This window comes from the organism of the source record quoted next, unplaced genomic scaffold, assembly GCF_019419815.1.
Source record: "Pyrus x bretschneideri cultivar Hongxiangsu unplaced genomic scaffold, Pyrus_bretschneideri_v1 Contig3, whole genome shotgun sequence".
In the NCBI taxonomy this organism is placed as follows: domain Eukaryota; kingdom Viridiplantae; phylum Streptophyta; class Magnoliopsida; order Rosales; family Rosaceae; genus Pyrus; species Pyrus x bretschneideri.
The window spans coordinates 4,051,108-4,077,042 of record NW_025999612.1 but is presented as its reverse complement, the minus strand read 5'-3'; the positions used below and the strand labels follow the sequence as shown (position 1 = coordinate 4,077,042).

Below are 25,935 nucleotides of genomic sequence, written 5' to 3'. Positions count from 1 at the left end.
AAAGATTTACAAAATCACATTCTTAACTAAATTAGGACTGCAACAAAATAGGTTTTTTTTTTTTTTTTTTTTTTTTCTTTCTCTTAATACATTTTATTTACATATCCACCATCTCTCCTGCACCTCTTAGATATCTCTTATTCTCCAATTTATTTCTCCACTGTCACTAAAAAAATAAAAATTGATAACAAAATAGTTATCAAACAAGCAATAGATTTTCTCAAAATACAATTATGCTGCTAAATGCGTATACAATTAGAGTTTTTTACTTAAAATCTTCTAGACGGTCCAATAATTCCCATTATTATAATATATATATATATGATGTTGATGTTGATGTTGTAGGACAATAGACAAAGTCTTTATGTATGTGACATAGCTTACAAAGTCTTTATGTATGTGCTATGCGCGTTTTCATATTTTTATGACTTCGTGTGGTAGGCGAAGTTTTTAAAGCCCTCGAAGCTTTCTATTATTCTATATTTCGTTTTCTATAAGCATTTTCACATCTTTACGTTCAACCTTCTAGTAGAGTCAATGAACTACAGCCTAACTATATGCGCGTTTTCATTCCTCTAGTTAACTCATTAACCAAATTTTCCAAACACTATATATACCACCCCACACCCAACCAACATTCACACAATCAAACAACAAACACACCTGCTCATCAGTTCATATTTTACAAAGAAAAACAGAGAACTTTTTCTTTCGAAGCTCTAACTGCAGCAAAAGAAATTAAGATGGCCGACAAGACCCAACTGGATTATCCTGCAGCACCAGCAAATCATGGTTACCAAAGAAGTGATGCTGAGTCTTTGCTATCAGCTGACGAGCTCAAACGCAAGAAGAGGATCAAATTGGCCATGTATGTTGCTATTTTCATTGTGTTTCAGATCATTGTCATAACCGTGATTAGCCTTACTGTGATGAAAGTTAAGACACCGAAGGTCCGGCTAGGGAACATCAACGTACAAGAACTCAACTCCATCCCAGCAACACCTTCATTCAACACAAAATTCACAACCCAAATTAGTGTCAAGAACACAAATTGGGGTCCTTACAAGTTTGATGCTAGCAATGTTACGTTTTTGTACCAAGGAGCCACTGTCGGGCAAGTTTCTATTCCAAAGAGCAAGGCTGGAATGCTTTCCACCAAAAAGATCACTGTCGAAGTGAGCTTGAGTTCAAGTGCATTAGGCAGTTCCAATCTTGGGAGTGAACTGACCAGTGGCGTATTGACTCTCAACAGCGCGGCTAAGTTGAATGGAAAGGTGGAACTGATGCTTATAATGAAGAAGAAGAAGGCCTCCACCATGGACTGTACCATTGCATTTGATCTGTCATCAAAGACCCTCAAAAGTTTACAGTGCAAGTAGATAGGGATCCTGCAGGCTACATAATTCGCATAGCATTTGTATTGCGACTAGCTCTTGCTTTGTTGTATTTATTCTTTTATTCGTTTCCTCTGTGTGGCACTTTGATTTGTTATCCATTAGTGATACCACCCACTTTTTCTTGTCCATATTTTCATCTGGCTTAGTTATCTGTTTACCAGAAACTTAAAAGCACTTACCTGGGATTTTTCATGCATCATATCTCTTTTGTTTTTTCTTTTGATACCTTACAAGGAGAATTTTTATTTTCTTTTACTGTATAACTTTTTTTCTCCTGAATTGTTATCTTTTGAAAGGCAGAGGAGTTCTTTTCTTCAAGCATGACATACCACTTCCCTTTAATAAATTACAAAGCAGAGAAAAATAGAGCTCATTGAGCCAGTACAAACTAAGAGTTCATAACAATAAAGTACCTGCAGAGAAAAACTGACAAGCACAAGCTAAAATCAGTGAAAGAAAAGAAAAATTAAACCAAACCTCTTTCACTCGACACAAAGAAAACAAAACATCAAGGACCATACAAGCAAAACCTAAAATTAGGTCGTGAAGAAAAGTTACAAATGTAAGCAAAAGTTGGACAAGGGGGGGCAAGAATCCAAATATAAATTCCTAGAATGATTCACATAAAAAATAGCCAAACTGTGAACAACTGCATAACCGTCTCCAAAAATATGAGTGACATAAATGTGCATTTGGGAGAGAAATGCAAGGCAATTAATCCAAGGAACACACAGATGCCACGAAATCTTGCGAGAAGCAGAGAAAGATAAAGGACCACTAAAAAAGAATCACATTTAATTCACAAAAAATTTCAACCTTTGGCCCAAGCTAAATCCATGGCATAAATAACTGCATGAAACTCGGGTTCTAAAGAATAAGTAATTCTTTTGAAGATGCAAACAGTGTAAACAATTGCCAAATTGGTCTGGAAAAACACCCCCAATTCCCACCAAACCAAGGGCACACGAGTCGTGCCATCTATGGTAAAATTAATCCAAGATACAGGAGGAGGCAACCATAGAACCTCATAAATATGAGGAGCCTTAGCTGGACGACCTTTAACTCCCATGGCACAAAGGAGACAAAGATCAGACAGAGAGTTTTCACATGGTAGCTGTGCTCAAAGAATCAATCTCAATCAGCTGCAACTCAATATCATGAACAATAAAGGAAACATGACGAGACAATTCCTCAAAACATAATGCATTACAGTCTGCCCATGATAACCAAATCTAAATATCATCTCCCACCACATCTGTGCAACCGCAGCCGCAAATGACTTAAGCGATATCCTCACCTCAGCACTTGCCATAACTTTATCAATAGTACAATCCTTTGGGATGTTGAAACTGTCAATATAGCTTTCTCAAAATGCTATTCATATTTTTTTAGTTTTGAAGAGTTTGTTCTTCACCCGTTCTATACATAGTGAAATACAATGACTGCTCAACCATAGAGCACAATTCTTTCATGGTATCACCCTCTCCTAGTCCAACGAAAATTTCTTCACTCACCATGGTTTATCCCACTGCATCTTCCCTCTCCAATGTGTCACATTTCCTAGCTCTCAAACTCGACAGACATAACTATCCCCTATGGAGGAACAATTTATATCGTTGCAATGCTGTCGTAGCCTTCTACCATTCATCGATAATGGAACCTCTTAATGTACTCGGCCTTTCCTTTAGACACAGAAGGCCAACTCACAAATGAGATTAATCCTTTTTTCGAACCCTGGATTCAACCAGACCAGAGGGTTCTCTCGTGGCTGATCAGTTTATTGTCACCACCTGTGATGCATTTAATGTAGAATTATTAGAGAGACAGGCTGAGAGCCCACTTCCAACAATACCGATACTGTTTCCAACTTGGTAATTACTACTTGCACAATCCGTCAGGTGTAAGATTTTATCACAAAAGGCATCAGTGTCAGTTAGAATGGAGTTAGGATACTTAAACTCTTATTTTCTCATAGATAGGTCGCTGTGGGAAATTACAACACGTCCCCTCACGTGGGACCCAATTAGTGAGTCACACGTGAGAGATCCACACATCAACAACCATGTGGAGCCAAGTGGATTCACCATACAAGCACAGCCAAGGGACCCACCATCATTGCGCAGGGCCAAGCGGACCCACCCATCACGTGGCAGTACATTACCAGCCCGTTCCCTAGCTCTGAAACCATGTAGAATTATCAGAGAGACAAACCGAGAGCCCACTTCTAACAACACCGATATTGTCCCCAACCACCAAATCTCTTTTTTCCTGCAATTCTTTTTTCGTTCTTGTTGTTCTTTTTGTTTTTCTTTTCTTCCTCCTAGCAGCGAAAATTTATCTTCTTCTAACAATAGTAGACAATCTTCACCCTTAGGTTCATGGTCAGTGGATGCACGAAGAAAATTAGTTTGTGCACCCACAAGGAAGCGCTCACAGAAAAGTTCAACTAAGAATCGAACTCTGGTCTGATACCAAGTTGAAAATAAAGGGTTTATGACAAATTTAAGAATTCTCTACAATCTCACGATTATCGAATAACAACTTCAATATTTTATTCTTCTCCATAAGGAGGTATTTATAAGATTACAAAAGAGCAATACTAGGAAATAAATCAAAACATTCATTTTTCTACACGACAAGGAAACCTAGCCCAAATCAAATCATATCAAAACCCTAATTAAATCACATAAAATCACTAATTAAATCAAATTGTAAAATACTTTTCTTTTTATTTTCCAACACCCCCCTCAAACTCATGATGTGAAATCATGAGTACGCTAAGAAGGAAATCTTCATTGATACGCTGAAACTAACGTCAATCTTTTTGAAAGCTCAACAAATTACAATCCGACAGAACTAACGCCTCTTTTCAAATGTCCAATTGGAACTAGCGCCAATCTTTTTGAAAGCCCAACTAGAACAAATGCCTCTTTTTGAAAGCCTGACTAACAAATCATAATCCTGGAACTAACACCTCTTTCGAAGGCCCAACTGAAACTAACACTAATCTTTTCGAAAGCCCAATTAGAACTAACGTTTTTTTTCGAAAGCTGGATAAATAAATCTCTTGATATGTTGGAACTAACGTCTCTTTTCGAAAGTCTAGTTGGAACAGACGCTAATCTTTTCAAAAGCCCAACTAAAACTAATGCCTATTTCCGAAAGCCCCAACCACCAAATCTTTTATTTTATTTTTTTATTTTTTTTATTTTTAAATCTTTTTTCTCATCTTTTTTTTCATTCTCTTTTTTTCTCTTCTTCAAACTCAAAAACAAACTAAACTTACTAGAAAAACTAAAATAAAATACAAAAAAACACACATGATAGGAAACAGATCCTACCATGATTAAATTTTTATTTTTTATTTTCCTAGTCTCTTCTCCAAGGCAACAAAACCATACCTTTTTCTTCCATTTTTTCTTCTTCATGGCAGCGGAATTTTGTTTTCTTCTAACAATCGTAGATAATCTTCACCCTCAAGTTCATGGCATGTGGGTGCACGAAGACAATTAGCTTCGTGCACCCACAAGGAAGCGCTCACAGCAAAATTCAACCAAGAATTGAACTCTGCTTTGATACCAAGTTGAAAATAAAGAGTTTAGGAAAAATTTAAGAATGCTCTATAATCTCACGATTCTCGAATAACAACTTCAATATTTTAAGTTTTTTCTCTTATCCTTTATAAGATTACAAAAGAACAATACTAGGAAATAAATCAAAACAATCCTTTTTTACAAGACAAGGAAACTTAGACCAAATCAAATCATATCAAAGCCCTAATTAAATCATATAAAATCACTAATTAAATCATATCCTAAAATACTTTCCTTTTTATTTTTCAACATTTAATAGTGAAATGTATCAGTGCTGATGAGGTATGGAAGGCTCTTCAAGAGCAATATGGTCATTCCTGCCATAATAGAGTTATTCCACTTGAGGTGTGCTTCTCAATCTTTGTTGTGGTGATCACTGCATTGCTGATTTTCTAGATAAAATCAACGCTTTGGCTGACTAACTTGACCTTTCTAGTTCGGCCATATCTGATGCTGACCATATTACCACAATTATAAACAATGTTGGCCCTCTGTATGAAAATACCGTCGCCTCTATTCAAGCAGAGAGACTCCCATTTCCTACGCTGCATTAGAAGCGCTACTTCTTAGTGCAAAGACTCGCCAATGGACCTTCTCTAACCTTAATGACCTTGAAGTCACAGTTGAGCACAATTCTTTCACCCATATGGAATATCAACCCGCGCCAATCATCTCCCACCACAAAATTGAACCTGTGAGCCAAAATCATGATTTAGAGGATAAGAGAAAAAACTTAAAATGTCATAAAAATTATCTCCACTTGTTTCCAACTCAAACAAGAAGATGAACTTTGGCAAGAATAATTACAACTAAAAGGGAGGTTGTGGAGCCTAAAATAATTCCAAATATTCTAGAGGTGACATGTGGACTTTTATTCAAGAAAGACAAGATTGCCCTCAATAAATGGGCAGACTTCTCAAATGCTCTCATGAGCAGCTCACACCCTTGGAGGTCTCAGCAGCTGAATACGAATTCCCACAGCTCATTTGCCCTTAGCAAGGAATTAAAGATAAGAATTAATTACCCAAATCCTATCTTTAATACATTCCTTATTGAAGATTAACTCTAATCAAGTAAGTAATCCTAATTTAAATCAATTAGGGATAATTACACCATTATCTCAAGATATTATTTCCTTTTTAATATCTGGGGAATATTTAGAGAATATCTCTCCATTAAACATTATATGGTCAGCCCTAGCCCTATAAATACCCCATATTCTACCAAATTTTGAGAGCTTTTGCAACCATAAAAAGCCCTAAACACTTTACTTTCTCAGATAAACTAACTTACGCATCAGAGATCCGTTGACCTAACCCCCCTCCCCCACCTCGTGGGCGCGTGAGGCTTAGGTCTTTGATTAAAGGTGTTGATTGTTTTGCAGGTGCATTTTCGTCAAGACTGAAAACTGCGGAAATTTACGTCAACAAATTGGTGCTTTCATTGAGAGTTGATTCAAAACACTCGAAGAAGCCTCTCGCATTTGTTTCTTAAATTTTCTGTTATGTTGAATTTCTCACATGTCGTATCAATTAATTTTTCCTAGAAAAGTTTCTTGATCAATCCCTGGAGAAAGGATACAATGGTAGGAAATTCAGAAACTACGACGAAAGGAACCCCGTACGTTCAAGGATTTGGACCGGAAATTGGAGACGAGAACATAGCCCCACGTCAGACGTCCTCAAGGCTCAATGCGACGGTAGGAAGAGCCCTACCGCCGTGAAGCCACGCCGCTACCATCTTCACCATGACCCACCAGACCATGACACCACTTCCACCTTTGCAGTGCTTCGCCCTACCAAACCCTAGGCTACCAAACCCTAGGCAGAAGGCCCAGGTCACTTCCAAGCCCATGGGCAGAAGGCCCAAAACTTGGCAGCTACCACAGCAAGCCCTGGGCAGGAGGCTCAGCCCACTGCAGTAGCAGGCCTTATTCCACAGCAGTCCCAAACCCGAGCCTAGAATGCGGTGGTTACTGCCAACCAGGCAGCTCAACAGGCCCAAGCCCAAGCCACTCAGCCAGTAGGCTATAATATGACAGCTTAATGGCCTGCTCGCCTTAGGCTACGACTTGCTCCGACAACCCGACCCATAGCCCAATCCATTCCAAGGCCACCTACGGCAATCCAAATTCCGACCACTTGTCCCACGATCGATTTAGGGTTACTTACACCCCACTTTGCTACAGGAATGCCTGCTTTGGCTCAAATTTTGTACCTGCAATCCATTACACTTCCACTATACATGGAGACCCCATCATCCATGCTCTTTTAATCTAAATAGCGGGCACCACTTGCCCCAGTAGGTTGCCAATTTGACTAACGCCCTCGCGCAGTCAACCACCTTGGTGAACCAACTCCTCGAGTGTATCGAGATACAGTGCGCCCCAGATGAGGTGTTCCGAAATAGGACAAAGGCGAAAGAACGTCACTCATTCTAGTGACGTCCTGCCAAAGAGCCGCTCAGCCCGTCATGAATCGTGCATTTGGGTAGTGTGCACTCTCTTTTGGGCCCTTGGGGAAATGTCTTCTCTCGTCTAGATGCGCAGATAAGAATTTATTCTCAACTCGGCTCATGAGTCAATGTACTTTCGAGGTTGGGTTCATACTTCGATGAGCACTCAGGATATTCCAGGTGAAGCATCCACACGAGGCTAAACCCATAAGGAGATCCTCCTATAAGGCAACGGAGTAGGTAACCACATGACGCCCAGAGAAGAGCACGTGACTAGTCCAGCTCAAGTTCCACTGGCAGCCTCTGCCCAGAGTGACGACGAGTAGCATAGGGCGAACCATGTGCACAGTAACTATGGCACAAATGAGCAAAACATGCCAAAGAGCAACATGGACCAGTAGATCAACACCGGGGGCAGCTGGAGGCTCCACTACCTCACCAGGCGTAAATCTATGAGGAAGTACAAAGGCTCGTAGCAGAACAGTTGCACGGATTCTAGCGCATTGATACTATCGATGATACCATTCGAAGAGACGTGGCCAACCTGAGCAGGTCAACTTTTGTAGACGAGATCGAGCACAGGAGCCACCACGGAAGTTCAACCCACAGCATTTCACCTTGTTCAAAGGAGATGAAGATCCGGATAGACCCTTGATGCACTACTAAAGTGCCGTAACCCTCTACGTCAACAATGACGCTCTCATGTGCAAGATCTTTTCCACGACGCTCCAAGGCGAGGCGTAAGACTAGTTCCACACCCTGTCGCCATGTTCGATTCGGAACTACAACGAACTTTCCTTGGTTTTCATTAAGGAATATTTATCCTACCGCTCGATTAAAAAGAAGTCTGACCACCTCTTCAACATGAAAAAGGACCCAGAGGAATCACTCTGCACTTACATCAAGAGATTCAAGGAAGAGAAGGCTAAGATTGTTGAATGTGATGATAGCATCACATGCTCAGTTTTCCGAAAGGGGTTTCCAGCAGGTCATCCACTTTTTGGGGAATTAATTATGGGCGAGAACCTATCCCTGGCAAACTCTTATGTTTTAGTAGAAAAGCATTCCCTTTAGGATGAGGAAAAATACTCCCAGAAGCCGCCTAAGCAGCCGGGCAAAGACGCAGAATAGATTTAGAAGAAGGCGAGCGATAAATCGCTCAACAACAAAAGCAAGCCAGGAGATAAATACAAGGATTGGTCCCCAATAAAGGGAGGCACAACGCCCAAGACGTACATCAAGTTCTCAATCTCGATTAGCCAAATCCTTTGCGACCTTAAGGACAAGCCATGGTTCAAGTCGCATCCACTTTTAAGGGAAGACACCTCTAAGATGGACCAGACCAAATACTGCGCATTCCATAAAGGTTTTGGGCACACAACCAATGATTGCACCGCATGGAAAAGGTACCTTGAGCAGCTTGTGAAGGAAGGCAAATGCAACCAGTTTTTCAATAGATCAATTGCCCGACTAAGGCGAGAAGCAGATGCCGATGTCAAACCCCCAACCAAGACAATCTAAATCAACGGAATCTTTGCTGAATCTGAGCATCTCGGCGCCACCAATAACTCTAAGAAGAGGAAAATCTGGCAGGCGAAATCTATCAATCAAGTTCAAACTGTAAATGTTGTACCTGGACCAATCGTCGGCTTCACTAAGCAGGACGCTGAGGTAGTAGACTTTCCTCACGACGACACCCTTGTGATTTCTATACAACTGGCCCACACCATTGTTGATAAAGTCATGATGGACAATGGCAGCCCAATCAACCTTCTACAACTGTCAATTATCCAAAAGATAGGCCTGGAAAGCACAATCAAACACAAAACGGAGGTCTTGATCGGATTCAAAGACTCACCTTAATTGCCAATGACACTATCACACTTGACGTAACTAGCCCACTGATTTTCTCATCACAGATCTTTATGATCGTTAGCGACCCATCTCCTCATAATGGGATATTAGGCCATCCTTGGCTAGTGAAGATTGGAACTGTGACATTATCGAGTATTAGAAAATCTGATTCTGCATCCTAGGAGGAGCAGTCGAAGAGATCAAAGACGACCAGGCCATGTCTAGGCAATGCAATGTGCAAGTTCTCAAAGAGTCAAAGAAGAAATATTTTTCCCTAGCAGTAGTAGCTAAAGTGCAGAAAGACGACTTTACTTCAGCCAAATAACAATTACAACAAACAGGTCAAGAAGATGACGTCAAGGTCAACAATGCCCTGAAAGATGAATCAGGATGGAAACTCAAAGAGGATGCCAAAAACATCATTCTTGACCCCCATCAGCCGGAAAAGACGGCTATAATCGGCTCACGTCTAAGCCCAGCGAAAAAGGAAGAGCTCACATCTTTCCTTAAGGAGAATCGTGACGTCTTTGCATGGTCACCCTCTGACATGCCTTGCATTGATCCAAAGATAGCTTGTCACAAGCTGCATGTCTATCCCGCTGGCAAACATGTGATCCAGAAAAGGTGACATTTCGTACCTGAGCGCGTATCAATCATTGTAGGGGAAATCAACTAGTTACTGGAGGCCAAATTCATTAAGGAAGTGGCACACTCAGATGGCTGGCCAACGTCATGCTAATGATGAAAAAAGAAAAGATCAAATGAAGAGTATGCGTGGATTACATCGATTCCCAGAATCGACCTGCTCGTTGACTCAACATCTGGGAACCAGTTACTCAACATCTGGGAACCAGCTGCTCAGCTTCTTGGACGCGTACTCAAGCTATAATCAGGTTGCCATGCACAAGCCTGACAAAGAAAAAACAGCATTCATGATTGAGAGAGGCGCATACTGCTACAAGGTCATGCCTTTTGGCCTCAAGAATGCAGGAGCAACCTAACAACGATCATTCTAAGCTTCAAAGCATTAAACAATGAAGCGAAGTATGAAAGCTTACTAGCAGGTCTCCGATTGGCAAAAGACCTGGTGGTGAAGAAGCTCGCGATCTATTCCGAATCCTAGCTGATCACCAACCAAACCTTAGGGAAATATGCAACAAAGCATCCAAAGATGGCCCTGTACCTTAAGAATGTACGAAAGCAGCTAACGATGTTCTAGGTGTACACACTCACTCAGGTTCCACGAGCAGAAAATGCTCGCGCAGACGCACTAGCAAGCTTAGGTTTCGCATTAGATCATCAGCTCAGATGCCCCGTCCTAGTTGAATACTTGGAAAGGCCAAGCATACATGAGGAACCAGAAGTCAGAGTGGCGCAGATCAGCACAACCCTGAGTTGGCAAGATCCCATCATTGACTACATAATCAAAGGAACATTCCCCGCAAACCGACTAGAGTCCAGAAAGCTCCAAATGAAGGCAGCATGCTATTGCATGTGGAACAGCATGTTCGTTCAAAGATCATTTTCAGAACCACTTCTTTCCTGCCTATCGCCTCCTGACGACCTGAAGATTTTTAGCTCAATCCACGAATGTGTATGTGGAAACCATTTTGGAGTCCGTTCCTTAGTGCAAAAAGCTCTCAACGCTGGCTATTAATGGCCAACCATGCATCAAGATGCCAAGGAGTATGTACAAAGCTGCAACAATTACTAGCGTTTCAAGCCTAAGCCCAAGCCCGCATTACCTACCAACGAACTCCACTTGTAGACGAGCCATTGGCCATTCAAGCAGTGGACGATCGACTTGGTAGGACCAATGTTGCCTGCCACTGGGGCAAATGCATAATGATCGTAGCAACCGACTACTTTTCAAAATGGGTCAAAGTCGAACCCAGGACTACAACTACCCAGACGGACATAGAAAGCTTCATATGGAAAAACATCATTTGTCGTTTTGGCATCCTACACTCTATCGTCACTGACAATGGTCCGCAGTGTGCGGGCAAAGACTTGGCGAAATTGTTCCAAAAATATGGCATCAACCAGCACATGTCCACGCCTCGGTATCCACAAGGCAACGGGCAGGCTGAGGCGTCTAACAAGACCATCCTCGATTGCCTTAAGAAGACCCTCTCCGACAAGAAGAGTAAGTGGCTAGACGAGCTCCTTGGTGTTTTGTGGGCATATCACACCACCAAAAGACGAGTAACTGGCGAAACTCCATTCTCCTTGGCGTATGGTTCTAAGACGATCATTCCTCCCAACGTTGTAATGCCAAGCATTAACACTGTACTGCCGAACCTCGAGTAGAATGAACAGGAGATGGCCATCAACTTAGACCTGGCAGAGGAAGATCGTGAAAAGGTTATCACCCACACTACGGCCTATCAGCAGCAGCTCCTCTGCAGCTACAACAAGAGGGTAAAAAACCGGCAGTTCCAGCCATGAGACTTAGTCCTCAAAAAAGCCTTCATCACCGTCCGACAAGAAAACTCCAAAAAGATGGCTTCCATATGAGAAGGTTTGTACAAAATCAACCAAGTAGGCAGAAGGGGCAGCTACACCCTCACCACTATGAGCGACAAAGAAATCGACAAACAATGGAATGCCTACAACCTGAGGAAGTACTACGTGTGACCTCTCACCATTTCTTGGACCCTGTTCAAGACAAAAAGTTTGAAGACTCAAGCATCTCAACGAACAAGACCTCGCATGCCAAGAATTATCAGTTGGTATGCCATTACTACCTACGAGCAAAATTAATAAGAGCCTCTATTTTCAATGAAGATTGAATGAATTATTCATTAGACTGGGCCAAATGCATAGAAAAATTGACCAACCCTATGACAAGCAGAAGACACCCGTTGCCACGTAGACATGGCGTAAGCTTATTGAGAGGGTAAACTTATGATTGAGAGATCTTTGATTCGATTTTTGCCATAATAATGTGGTTCAACTTTTCCCTTGGCGAGAATCAAATCGAAGATCTCTCAATTATAAGTGAAAAGGAATATCACTAGACCGTAATACTAAGTGGCCAAAGTCCTTTATTTCTTAAAAGCTTAAATGATATTAAAAGGGTGATTTATTAAAAATTTATCATAAAGGGAGTTGATTCTTGAACTTGGCCCACTTGGGTGTAATATGAGCATTAATTGATTTGGATCACAATCAGGTTGGATTGGGTTCGGTTAATCAGGTTGGGTATAGACAGGCAAATGATCAACCCAACTCAACCCAATCAATAAATGGGTTGAAATTAAGTTGGATTCGGACGGGTTATAATTAAAAAAACTCGCTTGTTTGGGTTTAAAGTAGGGTTGGACATGGACGGGTTCAAATTAACACAACCCAAGTTATACTCCTACTATAAAGTACTTGTAAATAAAAATTGACAAGCATGCTAAAATCAGTGAAAGAAAAGAAAAAGGAAAACAAACCTCTTCCGCTCGACACAAAGAAACCAAAACATCAAGGACAAAACAAGCAAAACCTAGAATCCAAATATAAACTCCCAAAATGATCCACACCGAAATTAGCCAAACTGTGTACAACTTACGTGTATTTGAGAGAGAAAAGTAAGGCAATTTATCCAACAAACACATAGATGCCAAGAAATCTTACGAGAAGCAAAGAAAGATAAAGGACCACTAAAAAAAAAATCACATTTAATTCACAAAAAAAAAAATTCAAATGTTTGCCCAAGCTAAATCCATGACATAAATAACCGCATGTAACTCCACTTCTAAAGAATAAACAATTTCTATTAAAGATGCAAAAAAATGTAAACAATTGCCAAAATGGTCCAGAAAAACCCCCCAATTCTCGACAAACCGGAAGAATTATAAGCTGTGTCATCCGTGGTAAATTTAATCCAAGATACAGGAGGAGGCAACTATAGAATCTCATAAATACGAGGAGCCCAGCTGGACAATCTTTAACTCCAATGGCACGAAGAAGATAAAGATCAAACACAGAGTTTTTGCATGGTAGCTATGTTCAAAGAATCAATCTCAAACAGCTGCAACTTAATATCACAAGCAATAAAGGAAACATGATGAGACAATTCCTCAAAACGTAATGCATTACGAGCTGCCCAATGATAAACCAAATTTGAATATCATATATCCAGCCACATCTATGCAACAGTAGCCGCAAATGACTTAAGCAAATATCATTAGCTCAACATTCGTCATAACTTTATCAACAGTACAATCCTTTGGGCTGTTGAAACTGTCAACTATTGTTTGATTTTAAATGTAGCTTTCTCAACTTTTTGTTCATATTTTTTTTTAGTTTTGAAGAGTTTGTTCTTCACCGTTCTATATATAGTGAAATATAATAACTGCTCAATCATCGAGCATAATTCCTTCATGGTATCACCCTCTCCAGTCTAACAAAAATTTCTTCACTCACTATGGCCAATCCTGCTGCAACTTCCCTATCCTATGTGTCCTATTTCCTACCTCTCAAACTCGACAGACAACTATCCTCTATAGAGGACACAAGTTATATCGTTGCCATGCAGTCAGAGTATTCTTCCATTCGTCGATGGAACCTCTTAGGATTCTTTGGCTTTCCTTCTAAACACAGAAGGCCAACTCACAGATGAGATTAATCTTCTTTTCAAACCCTTGATTCAATCAAACTAGATGGTTCTCTTGTGGCTGACCAATTCATTGTCACCACATGGGATGCATGTAACCGTGAAATGTATCTGTGGAAATTGTAAGTTTGTTTGAATGTATTTTTCATAGATTGATTGAATGTATAATGGGGGATATATAATGAAGTAGAAGGTTACAAACAACCCTACCTTGGCAAATCCTACTAACCCGGTAAACCCTAAAGCTATCACTCTTTAAATTGAGGAAGTGCAGCAAGTAGCTAGCACACAACTATCAACAAGTCATCTAGATGTCAATCTTCCTCAAATTAAGGGATTAAAGTTAATAGAGAATCTCATGGAAAGAGGGAACATAAAATCTGGCAGCATCAGCCACCCCATACCGTGTAATATCCATATGCAACATTAGTCATATGAAGCATCAATCACCTCATATCGTCTAATACTCCCCCTCAAGTTAGATCGAGGAGATTGATCGAGCCAAGCTTGTCAAGGAGACGCTGAAAAGGAACTGAGGGAAATGCTTTTGTGAATACATATGCCAATTGATTATGACTGCGAGTATAAATGGTTTGAATAACTTGGGATTAAACTTGTGCCCTAATGTAGTGATAGTCCACCTCAATATGTTTGGTCCTTTCATGGAACACGGGGTTAGCAGCGATATGCATGGCTGCTTGATTGTCACACATGAGTGACATTGGAGTAGAACTAGAGAATCCTAAGTCTAAAAGTAACCCTTTGAGCCAAATTAACTCACATGTTGTCGATGTCATTGCACGATATTCAGCTTCTGCACTAGAACGTGCAATAACCTGTTGTTTTTTGCTTTTCCATATGACGATGTTTCCTCCAACAAACGTACAATAGCCAGTGGTAGACTTCCTATCAATTGCATTTCCAGCACAATTTGCATTAATGTAGCCACTGATTTGAGTAGATTGGTTGTTCTTCATAAGAATACCTCTACCAATAGAGCCTTTGAGGTAGCGTAGATTTTTTTTGACAATGAGAAGATGTTTCATGGATGGTGCATGCATGAATTGGCTCATAGCATATGTGATATCCGGTCTGGTTATGGTAAGGTATATAAGCTTTCCAACTAACCTTTGGTAGTGACTCACATCGATGAGAGGTTCTCCATCCATCTCAGGCTTTAGCTTACTATTAAGGGGAGTGATAACAGGCTTGCAATCAAGTAATTTAGCCTCAATGAGAAGATTCACAACATACTTACGCTGATTTAAAAATAGACCATTTTGAGATGTTGCCATTTCAATACCAAAGAAGTATTTTAGTCTCCCCAAGTCCTTTATGGCAAATGTGTGATTGAGAGATTTCTTGAGAGCTTCAATTTCAGCTTCATTTTCACCTGTGATGATGAGATCGTCCACATAGATGAGAACCACCAATATACTAGCTGATCATTTACGAGTGAACAAGGATGAGTCTGCATTACTTCGAACAAAACCAGCAGCTTTCAACACTAAACTCAACTTGGCATACCATGCACATGGAGATTGTTTCAAACCATAGCTTGCTTTGTGCAATCGACATACCATATCATTTTTACCTTGAGAAGTACCTGGTGGAAGTTGCATATATACTTCCTCTTGTAAATCCCCATGAAGGAACACATTTTTTACATCCATTTGATATAATGGCCAGCCACAATTCATAGCCATTGAAAGAAGAACCCTAATGAAGTTTATTTTGGCTACTGGAGCAAATGTCTCCTTGTAGTCTACCCTAAATGTTTAAGTGAAACCACGTGCAATCAATCTGGCCTTGTGACGTTCAATTGATCTAACAGCCTTGAGCTTTGTTTTATAGATCCATTTACTCCCAACAGCCTTCTTTCCTGGGGGTAACTTCATAATGCTTTATATTTGATTGTTTTCTAAGGCATGAAGTTCATCATTCATCACATTTCTCCACTCAGGAATTAGTTGAGCCACTTGAAAGGTTCGTGGTTCAATGTGATGAGAGGTTTCAGCCAGGAATGTGGCATGATTTGGGTGAACACAATTATAACTCAGCACCTTAGTGATGAGGTGTTTGGAAGTGAAGGTGACATAGTCTTGGAGCCTTGCTGGAGGTTGTCGAGCACGCACAGGATTACGCCTTGTAAGAGGTAAAGTGGGAGCCTCTTCGTGACTTTCATCTTGAGTAGACTCAGTACCATCTTCCATGTTTCTTGGTTGAGAAGACACATGAGTAGTTTCACTCACAATCTCTGCTTGTTCATGATTGCTAGTGGCTTCTAGATCCAAGTGCACTGAGTGATCAATGCACGCAGGTAAGGGAAATAAATCACACATTAGCTCCCCCTCTCAGGAGTAAGCAGCCTCCTTAGAGAAATAGGGAACTGTTTCCTCAAATCTTACATCCCTAGACACAAGCATCTTGTTAGCAATAGGAAGATAACATTTGTAACCTTTTTGGGAGGATGAATATCCTATGAAAACACACTTGGCAGCCCTAGCATCCAGTTTGTCACGGTGCAATGCTTGAACATGAACAAAGCACGTGCAGCCAAATACTCTCAAATGTGATAAAGTTATATGTCTTCCTTTAAGAGTTTCATAAGGAGACTTAAACTCTAAAACACAACTAAGCAATCTGTTGATTAAATAGGTTGCAGTGAGAATGGCTTGTGACCAAAATTTCTTTGGTATGTTCACATGCAACATTAATGCACAAGTTTTCTCAAGTAAATCCCTATTCTTTCTTTCAAAGATCCCATTTTGTTGTGGGGTTCCCACACAGCTTGTCTGGTGAACAATACCATGAGAGCTCAAATATTGACTCATATTGTTGGATAAGAACTCAGTGCCATTGTCGGTTCTGAATGGTTGACTGGAATTGAGTTATGACAAGTTGATGAAAGTCTTTAAACATAGTGAAGACATCTTTTTTTGATTTTAACAGATATAGCCATGTTGTTCTAGAAAAATCATCCAAAAAGATAACAAAATATTTATATCCATCAAAAGATTCAATAGTTGTACCCCAAACATCAGAGTGTACACGTTCAAAAGGTTTGCTAGCCCTAGACATTGAGGAACTAAAAGGAAGCCTAGTAAACTTGGAGAGCTGAAATGTATCACACATTACAGAGGATTGATACTTTTTGAGAAAGAGTTTAAGCAAAACAGTCTCTAATGGATGGACTAATCTTTGATGCCAGATTTGTTGGTCCTTGGAAAAAATTGAATCAACTTGGAAAGCTTTGACTAAACGAGTTTCCTTGCATAGATAGTAAAGACCATTCAGGAAGAACCCTTCACCAATCGTCTTATTAGTGAGAGAATCCTGAAACATAACACTGCTTGGTGAGAAAGTGACAGGACAATTTAGGGTTCTAGTGATCTTTCCTATTGACATAAGTTGAAAAGGAAAGGTAGGAACAAACAATGCAGTAGACTCAAGGTTGTTTGAAAGCAACTTTACTATTCCCACGCCCAAAACCATGGCCTTTTTTCCATTAGCAATTGATACATGAGAGGGTTTTGATAAAGTTTGAAAACTATGTAAGTTTGAGGTTTTGTTTGTTATATGGTTAGTGGCTCCTGAGTCGATAATCCAACAATCATGTTCAATACTAGTGTGAAGAGCAGTTGAGAATGCACTAAAAATACCTGGAGCTTTGCTTCTTGGTATATTCTCATTTTCAGCGAGGAAACTTGCGAACTGTCCCAGTAGCACAGTGGGATTTTCAGTTGTACCCCTTAAGCTTTCTGCAGTTTTTCTATGTCCCTTGGTTTGCATGTATATTGCAAAGTCATTTATGAGTGAGACAGGATTTGAAGTGAAGTTCAGAATGCTCTCAGGGAATGAGGTATAGCTGTGATTTGCTACATGCTGAGGTTTATATTAGCCAGTATGGAACTGCCTTGAAGGAATCATTTTGTGATCCTTGTTGAACTTAGGTTTCAATTCGGGGTCCAAAATCCATCACATTTCCTCCACATGACCTACAACGTCACAGTAACTGCACTTCAAGTGTGGATTTTTACCCTTGTAAGGCCTGTTGTCTGAGGGTTTATGTTTGGCAACATAGACTCTTGACTCAGAAATCTTGGAATTATTCTCCAAGTTCATCATCATTCTTCGAGCTTCCTCATGTTGAACCGTGGCACACACCGTTTTGAAGGAAAAAAGTTCGACATTTATCAGATGTGACTTTTAAGATCCTCATAGTCAGAGTTCAAACTCGCAAGCAGCTGATATATCTTGTTTTCTTCAGCTTTTTTCAGAAGAACTGCAACATCAATGGTGTGTGGTAGATAAACATCTAACTCATTCCTCATAGTCTTGAGACTTCCCAGGTGCTGCACAAAGGTTTTTCCATCTTGTTGAAGACTGGCAATGTCCCTTTTTAGCTAAAACACTCATGCATAATTATTTTGATTCCCGTACATGTTCTTCACAGATTTCCACAGATCATGTGAAGACTCGGAATAACTAAAGATTTCAACGATAGATTTCTCCATTGAGTTGAGAAGTATTGACATGACTTGTTGGTCCTTGCACAACCATGCTTCATATGCTTGGGTAGAAAGCTCGGGTGCTTCAACTCCTCCATTGATGAACCCTAGCTTTCCTCTTCCAACGAGAGCAAGAGACACTACTTTAGACCATGGGAAATAGTTGAATTCATTCAACAAAACTGAGCATAATCGCATATTCGTATTTATCTCAGTATCTGAAACAAAAGAGGGAGAACTTTGTGAGTTTTCTCCCCTAAGGTTTAATAAACTTTCTTCAGCCATAACTGGAACTTGAAGATGAACAGCAGCGGAAAAAAAATGGGCAGAGACAGGTTAAGGACGACACTACTTTGATACCATGTGGAAATTTTAAGTTTGGTTGAATGTATTTTTCATAGATTGATTGAATGTACAAGGGGGATATATAATGAGGTAGAAGGTTACAAGCAACCCTACCTTGGCAAATCTTACTAACCCGATAAACCCTAAAGTTGTCACTCATTAAATTAAGGGAGTGCAACAAGTAGCTAACACACAACTATCAACAAGTCATCTAGATGTCAATCTTTCTCAAATTAAGGGATTATACTTAATAGAGAATCCAATGGAAAAAGGGAACGTAAAATATGGCACATCAGTCACCCCATATCGTCTAATATTCATATGCAGCATCAGTTACCCCATATTGTCTAATAGTATCAGTGTTGTTGAGGCATGGAAGGCTCTTCAAGAGCGATATGTGCACTCCTTTCTCCCACAATAGAGTTATTTCACTCTGAGGTGTATGTTGGAATCCCACATAGATGGGTGAAAAGAAAACAATGAGGTTTAAATATGATTACCCCACTCTAACTAATATTGAGGTTTTTTGTGATAAAACCCTACACCTGACAGATTAGGTAGGTGATAATGTTGGGGAAGTATCAGTGTTGTTAGAATGGGGCCCCGCTAGCCTGCCGATCCAAAAATCCAACATGGTATCAGTGCCAAGGTTTAAGCCCGTGCAAGGCAACGAGCTTGTCACCAAAGAGGAAACAAGCTAAGACTCTTAACAAATAGTCGGCCTCTGAGTTCCAAGTCTGGACTTTTAACATAGAGCCGACCTTTAAGTTTCAATTGCTAATGTGTGGATCTCCACGTGTGAACCACTTAGAGCCGACCTCTAAGTTTCAATTGCCGATGTGTGGATCTCTACGTGTGCACCACTAAATGGGGTTACACGTGAGGAAGAGTGTTGGAATCCCACATCGGTGGGTGAAAAGAAAACAATGGGGGATTAAATATGATTACCCTACTCTAACTAATATCGAGGCCTTTTGTGATAAAACTCCACACCTGATGGATTGAGTAAGTGATAAAGTAGGGGACAATATCAGTGTTGTTAGAGTGAAGCCCTACTGGCATGCTGATCCAAAAATCCAACAGTGTGCTTCTCAATCTCCATCGTGGTGATCACTGCATTGCTGATTTTCTAGATAAAATCAGCGCTTTGGCTGACTAACTTGCCTTTTCTAGTTCGTCTATGTTTGATGCTGACCTTATTACCACAATTATGAACAACGTTAGTCATTTCCATGAAATTACCGTTGCCTCTATTCAGGCCAGAGAGAGTCCCATTTCCTATGTTGCATTAAAAGCACTGCTTCTCAGTGCAAAAGACTCATTAATTGACTTTCTCTATCCCTGATGGCCCTTGAGTCACAGTCGAGCACAATTCTTTCACCCAAATGGGGCAATCATCCCCCACCACAAAACTAAACCTGTGAGCCAAAATCATGGTCTAGAGGATAGGAGAAAAAACTTAAAATGTCATAAAAAAATTATCTCCACTTGTTACCAACTCTAACAAATAGATGAACTTTGGTGAGAATAATTACAACTAAACAAAACGGTGAGGAGGTGTCTCAATTGCCAAGCGACATAGCATATGTATAGACACCAAAGAAAATCCTTGATCTTGCAAAAGAATATTTGTGACAAGCTTACCATGCATATAATTCATAAAATTATTGAATTACGAGGATGGTAGCAAGAACGCCAAACCCAATTCTCCCAAGTAACCATAGGTTGTTTACTTCTTTTAAAATCATACGCCCTAGTAAGCTTTAAACGACCTTTAGTAGCATCATTCCAAACCAATTTGTCATCCACCCCAAGATCCATGTGCAAAGTAAGAGTAATTGATTCAAAGTTGAGTGCATCCAATTATGGTGTAAAACAAGCCAACGCCATTGTCCATTAAAGATTTAAGCAGAAACCTTAGATTTCAAAAACTTCTACATAGACATAGGAATTGCCAAAGCATCTATAATGGGCTCAGTTAACCAAACTACATAACTGAGACCTTTTGTTATAAAAATCACAACTAGTAATAGGTGGTTAAGTTTGCAGGACAATGTCTGTAGAAAGCTTATCATAGTGTTTGAGCATGTTATTATCCAGCACATCTTTGACACGATTTATTGTTCTCAAATTTGCTTAATTAACTTGGGCTTTCAAAAAGTTGAGCTAGTTCCATATTAAGATTATTGAATGACTATGCATTTGAAAAGTTATGTTGGTTGTAATGAAGAAAAATGACTGGGATCTCAAAAAGTTGCATTAACTTTGGCATAATGAATTCACTAGCTTCTGATGGATACGAGTTTATTTCGGAAGGGATAGATTAGAAACAACCTTACCAATTTTCGTTCCAAATTTTGAAATCAGGTTACAATCTTCAAATTTAGAATTTTAGACATATTCAGAAATTTTAGAGTCGGAGTAACTCGAAAATTTTGGAACATAAATTCGGAAAATCATATATTTGATAAGTTTATGAAAATTTAGGAAGTTCTTTGATCAGAATAAGTTCAGAACACTTTGAATAATTTGAATGGGAAATTTGAAATTTTCACAATATTTAAATGCATTCCAATTTTCATTCCAATTTTTTTTGGAAAATATTCGGATTTGAAATGTTTGGGTTTTGGATTAAAACTTTTTACCATTGGAATTGGAAACACCATTCCAACTTCTAGAGCTACCAATGGGGAACTGGTTTTCTGTGTGAATTTTTGTATGGTCACTCATGAGGGAGCGTGTTGAATAATAGAGTCTCATCTGGGAGATAACAAAGTAATACACAGTATATGTGGAAGGGTCACTTCTAATATCTTTAAGACCTTTTATTATAAAATCCAACACTTAGTAATTGGTGATTTTGTTCAAAAAAAAAAAAAAAAAAAAAAAGTAATAGATGATTAAGTTGGCAGTGATGTTGGTGGTATGAGATGCTTGTAATAAAACACGACTTGTATTAATCGCTATTATGCGCCTCTTCTTCACTGTTATAAATAAGATTGAATAGGACAAAATCTTAGAAGTGTTACAACTTAAGATATTTTTTTTTAGTTTGTATACTTTTCTTTATACATTTTATCTACAACTCTCGCACCATCTCTCATGCACTTAGATATCCTCATTCCCCAATCTATTCCTGCACAGTCGCTAAAAATAAAAAAATTAAATTGAAATAGCAATCAAACGAGAAATAAATTTCCTAAATATACCAAAAGGTTGCTAAACACGCATACAGTTAAAGGGTTTTGACTTAAAATCTTCTAGACGGTCCAATAATTTCCCGGGAGGAGCTAGCTTGCTTCTTGCTGATGGTGATGTTGTACGAAAATGGACAGTCTTTATGCATGCGCGTTTTCATATTTTTATGACTTTTCGTTGTAGGCAAAGTCTTTTAAAGCCCTCCAATTCTATTATTCTATCTCTTTTTTCTTATCTTTTTTTATAATCATTTCCACACCTTTGACTTATGTTCACTAAGATTAGTAAAGGATAGGGATGACAACGGTTCGGTTTAGAAACGGAAATACTATATTCATCCATATGACCGCGAAAATTAACCATATTCATAACCACAAATTAACCATCGGGTATTATCCATAACCATACTCACCAGGTAACAGATTCCCCATCGGTTAACGGTTATATTTATTTTTCTCAATACAAAAAATATATTCGTCCAATTGACACATGATAATTTAGGAAATATTAATTTCGTCACTATCTAATTGATGATAAAATGATTTAGTGGATAGATCTTGTAAAACATAAAAATTAAAGCTAAAAATTGATAATGTTGGCTAATCTTTGATATCTCATATAAGTACCATTGAATTATCATATATTTTGATTCATTATAAAAAATTTTGAACTTTCTCACAAAATACAACTCACACAATGCAATTTTTATATTTTCAAGGTAATGGATTCAGTGAATAATGAATACACACACACACACACTATTTAATATTTTAATATTACATAATTATATTATATTATTCGGTTCGGATTCGGAGACGGATACGGATTGGAAATCCCTATAACCATATCCAAAGCCATAACCAAATAATATTTACAGGTTTTCCCCATACCCAAAATATACCCAAATTTTCATACCCAAATCCAAACCATTCGGGTGGTTATCTACGGTTATCGGATCTAACGGTTAGAATTGCCATCCCTAACAGAGAATGAACTACACCTAACTATATGCGCATTTTCATTCCTCTAATTAATTCATTAACCAAATATTTCAAACACTATATATACCACCCCGCACTCAACCATCATTCACACAATCAAACAACAAATACACTTGCTCATCAATTCTTATTTTACAAAGAAAAGCAGAGAACCTTTTCTTTCGAAGCTCTAACTGCAGAAAAAGAAATTAAGATGGCTGAGAAGTCCCAACAGGCTTATCCTTCAGCACCAGCAAACCATGGTTACCAAAGAAGTGATACTGAGTCTTTTCATCATTTCATACTATCTTACTTCATTTTATTTCAATTCTTCACATTCTATTCACCTCAAACACTCTTTTCATACACACCCCTTTCTTACCTCTTCCAATAATATTTCCTCTAATTTTTTCAATAATTTTCAAATGGCCACATCTTCAAGTGGCACTCAAAATATGTCCGGAAACCTTATTTGAAAATGGTAGTTTTATTCAATTAACCAATAAAATTAAAGTACAAACTTAAAATAATAAATTATTGAGAATAGCCCCATTCGGTTGGAGATGGTTTATAAATATGGATTGACACTGTTCATTAAAAAAATAATTTCTTGCAAGGCTATAATCTGGACGGGGACTAAACATAGCCCATTCGGTTGGAGATGACCTGAGTGGAGGAACATTGAGAAATATATACCCAAAAGTAGAACATATCAACCTTGTTGTCTACTTATATTATAACATATAGTGTACCACCTTATATTTCGGGTACATATCAACCTTGGGATTTTGTTATACTTTGTACGTAGCTTATGTTTGGTTGTGAAATTTGCAAGTACTAAAGGACTTGGGATAAATTAGTAAGATATATAGTGTTGCTATTGACATTCCAAAGATATCATTTTGCACCCATTAAGGTGTTACTGCTACACCAAAAGTGCCATCTTGCATTCATTTACATACATATTTTCTCTAGTATTTTTATAAATAACAGTGATATTCACACAACCATTTTTATTTCCACACATTTTTTTGTTTTTGGTTATTGATCTTCTTCAATTCATTCAATTGAGAGAGAGTGGGAGAAGTACAAACGGGTCTGTGGACAGCACTACCCATGTCTCAGAAAAAGAACGTTTTATCCTTCCTCCCAATCAAAGTACTTAGAAATATTATCATGAAGGAAAAATAGAAAGAAATGTATGTTGGAGGAAGTAAGAACAAAGCTAGTTTCTCAATGCCTTTTGTAAAACAGAAGGGAAGCAAGTTTATATGGAATATCCTGCCTTTTGTTATTGTCCATGAATAAAAGAAACAATTCTGTAGCCGCCTTAATTGTTTTGTGTTTGTTTCATTTTGTAAAATTATGTTGACTCTCGAGAACCATTGATTCTTGACTTTTAGCTCTATGAATGAAAGCTTATGTTAATTATTTAAAATGTCCGTATATGATTCATGACTCGTAGCAAAAGCCTAAAAGGTCCTCAGTTCACCAAAGTCATGATCATCTAGAAGCCAATAATTAATCCCCGCCTCTGTCTTTGGACGCGTCTGGTGTCCGTGTCTGAAATAAAATTCTTCGCCTGAAACTCACTGTTCCTGGAAGTTCATTCCGCCAATTAACTTATTGAAATTGTACAAACTCCAAAAACTATATATAACATACTACTCGTCCTTCACTTTCACAAACAACTTCCTCTAACTCAAAGTTTCATATCCAATAAATAGAGAAATTTTCCTTTCACTCATCAAAAGATCCGAAGAATTCTAAGAACGATGGCTGAGAGCACTCGACCGGCTGATCCCTTAGCACCAGTAAATGGTTACACAAGAAGTGATGCTGAGTCTCTGCAATCTGCTGATGAGCTGAAACGCAAGAAGAGAATCAAATTGGCCGTTTATATTGGTATTTTCATTGTGTTTCAGATCATTGTCATAACTGTGATTAGTCTTACCGTCATGAAAGTTAAGACTCCGAAAGTTAGGCTAGGCAATATCAACATTCAAGATCTCAACTTTGTCCCAGCAACGCCTTCATTTGACGCAAAATTCACAACCCAAATAAGGATCAAGAACACAAACTGGGGTCGTTACAAGTTTGATGCTAGCAATGTCACGTTTTTGTACCAAGGAGCGACTGTCGGGCAAGTTGATATTCCAAAGAGTAAGGCTGGAATGCTTTCCACCAAAAAAGTGAATGTCGAGGTCAGCTTGAGCTCGAGTTCATTAAGCAATTCGAATCTTGGCAGTGAATTGAGCAGCGGGGTGTTGACTCTCAACAGCACAGCTAAGTTGACGGGAAAGGTTGAATTGATGCTTATAATGAAGAAGAAGAAGTCTTCCAACATGGACTGCACCATTGAATTTGAACTGTCATCCAAGACTCTCAGAAGTTTGCAGTGCAAGTGATCAGAGCAGCTGTGCATCTTGGCTGCATCGTTTGCTAGAGCATTTAGATTTGGACTAGTTTTTGATTTATTATTATAATGGTATATGTATTGTTACCTCTCCCTTTGTTTCTAGTAAGTTTAGTTAAAGTTAAAGGTTTTAGGGTTATATTTAAATTCACAATATTCGAATATTTTATCTCCTCCACTTGGAGGAATTTATAAAATCAAAATAAACTTGGTCTCTAAGAAAAGTAAACTTGGTTACAGCGATAAGGAAATCTAAGATATCTTTATATTTGCTTGATTGATAATTTAGTTTCCCTAACATTATCCTTACATAATTAGAAGACTGTTAGTGAGGACCTTATCTATAATCTCCGCACAAGGCTCCTCACGTGTTAGCTATGAATTATTTTATTAGATGCTGCATTTAAGGATGAGTTAAAGACAGTTTCTGGCTGCCCACCATATATTGCCATTGTTTAGTAAGAAGACAGTAAATGACTTTTATTTTTTTCTTTTTTTTTTTGGGGGTCTGACGACGGTAAATGACTAAATGAGTATGTGAACTGATTAATTATAGATAATATTTTTTGCAGGTAACTCAC

General features: G+C 38.8%; 2 protein-coding genes across 2 annotated transcripts; both read left to right on the top strand.

Moving 5' to 3' along the window:
- Positions 1-633: 633 nt before the first annotated feature.
- On the top strand, positions 634-1,596 carry LOC108865935. The gene has a single exon (XM_018643707.2). The coding sequence runs from the start codon at positions 744-746 to the stop codon at positions 1,377-1,379; it is 636 nt and encodes a 211-aa protein (XP_018499223.2). The 5' UTR covers positions 634-743; the 3' UTR covers positions 1,380-1,596.
- A 23,117-nt stretch (positions 1,597-24,713) lies between these two features.
- Positions 24,714-25,493, top strand: LOC103953376. Its single transcript, XM_018648951.2, has one exon. It carries the CDS (start codon positions 24,714-24,716, stop codon positions 25,344-25,346), a length of 633 nt encoding a protein of 210 aa, XP_018504467.2. The 3' UTR covers positions 25,347-25,493.
- The last annotated feature ends 442 nt before the right edge of the window (positions 25,494-25,935 follow it).

Coding starts and splice junctions, on each gene's coding strand:
- LOC108865935 (XM_018643707.2), top strand. CDS start 744: ATGGCCGACAAGACCCAACTGGATTATCCTGCAGCACCAGCAAATCAT.
- LOC103953376 (XM_018648951.2), top strand. CDS start 24,714: ATGGCTGAGAGCACTCGACCGGCTGATCCCTTAGCACCAGTAAATGGT.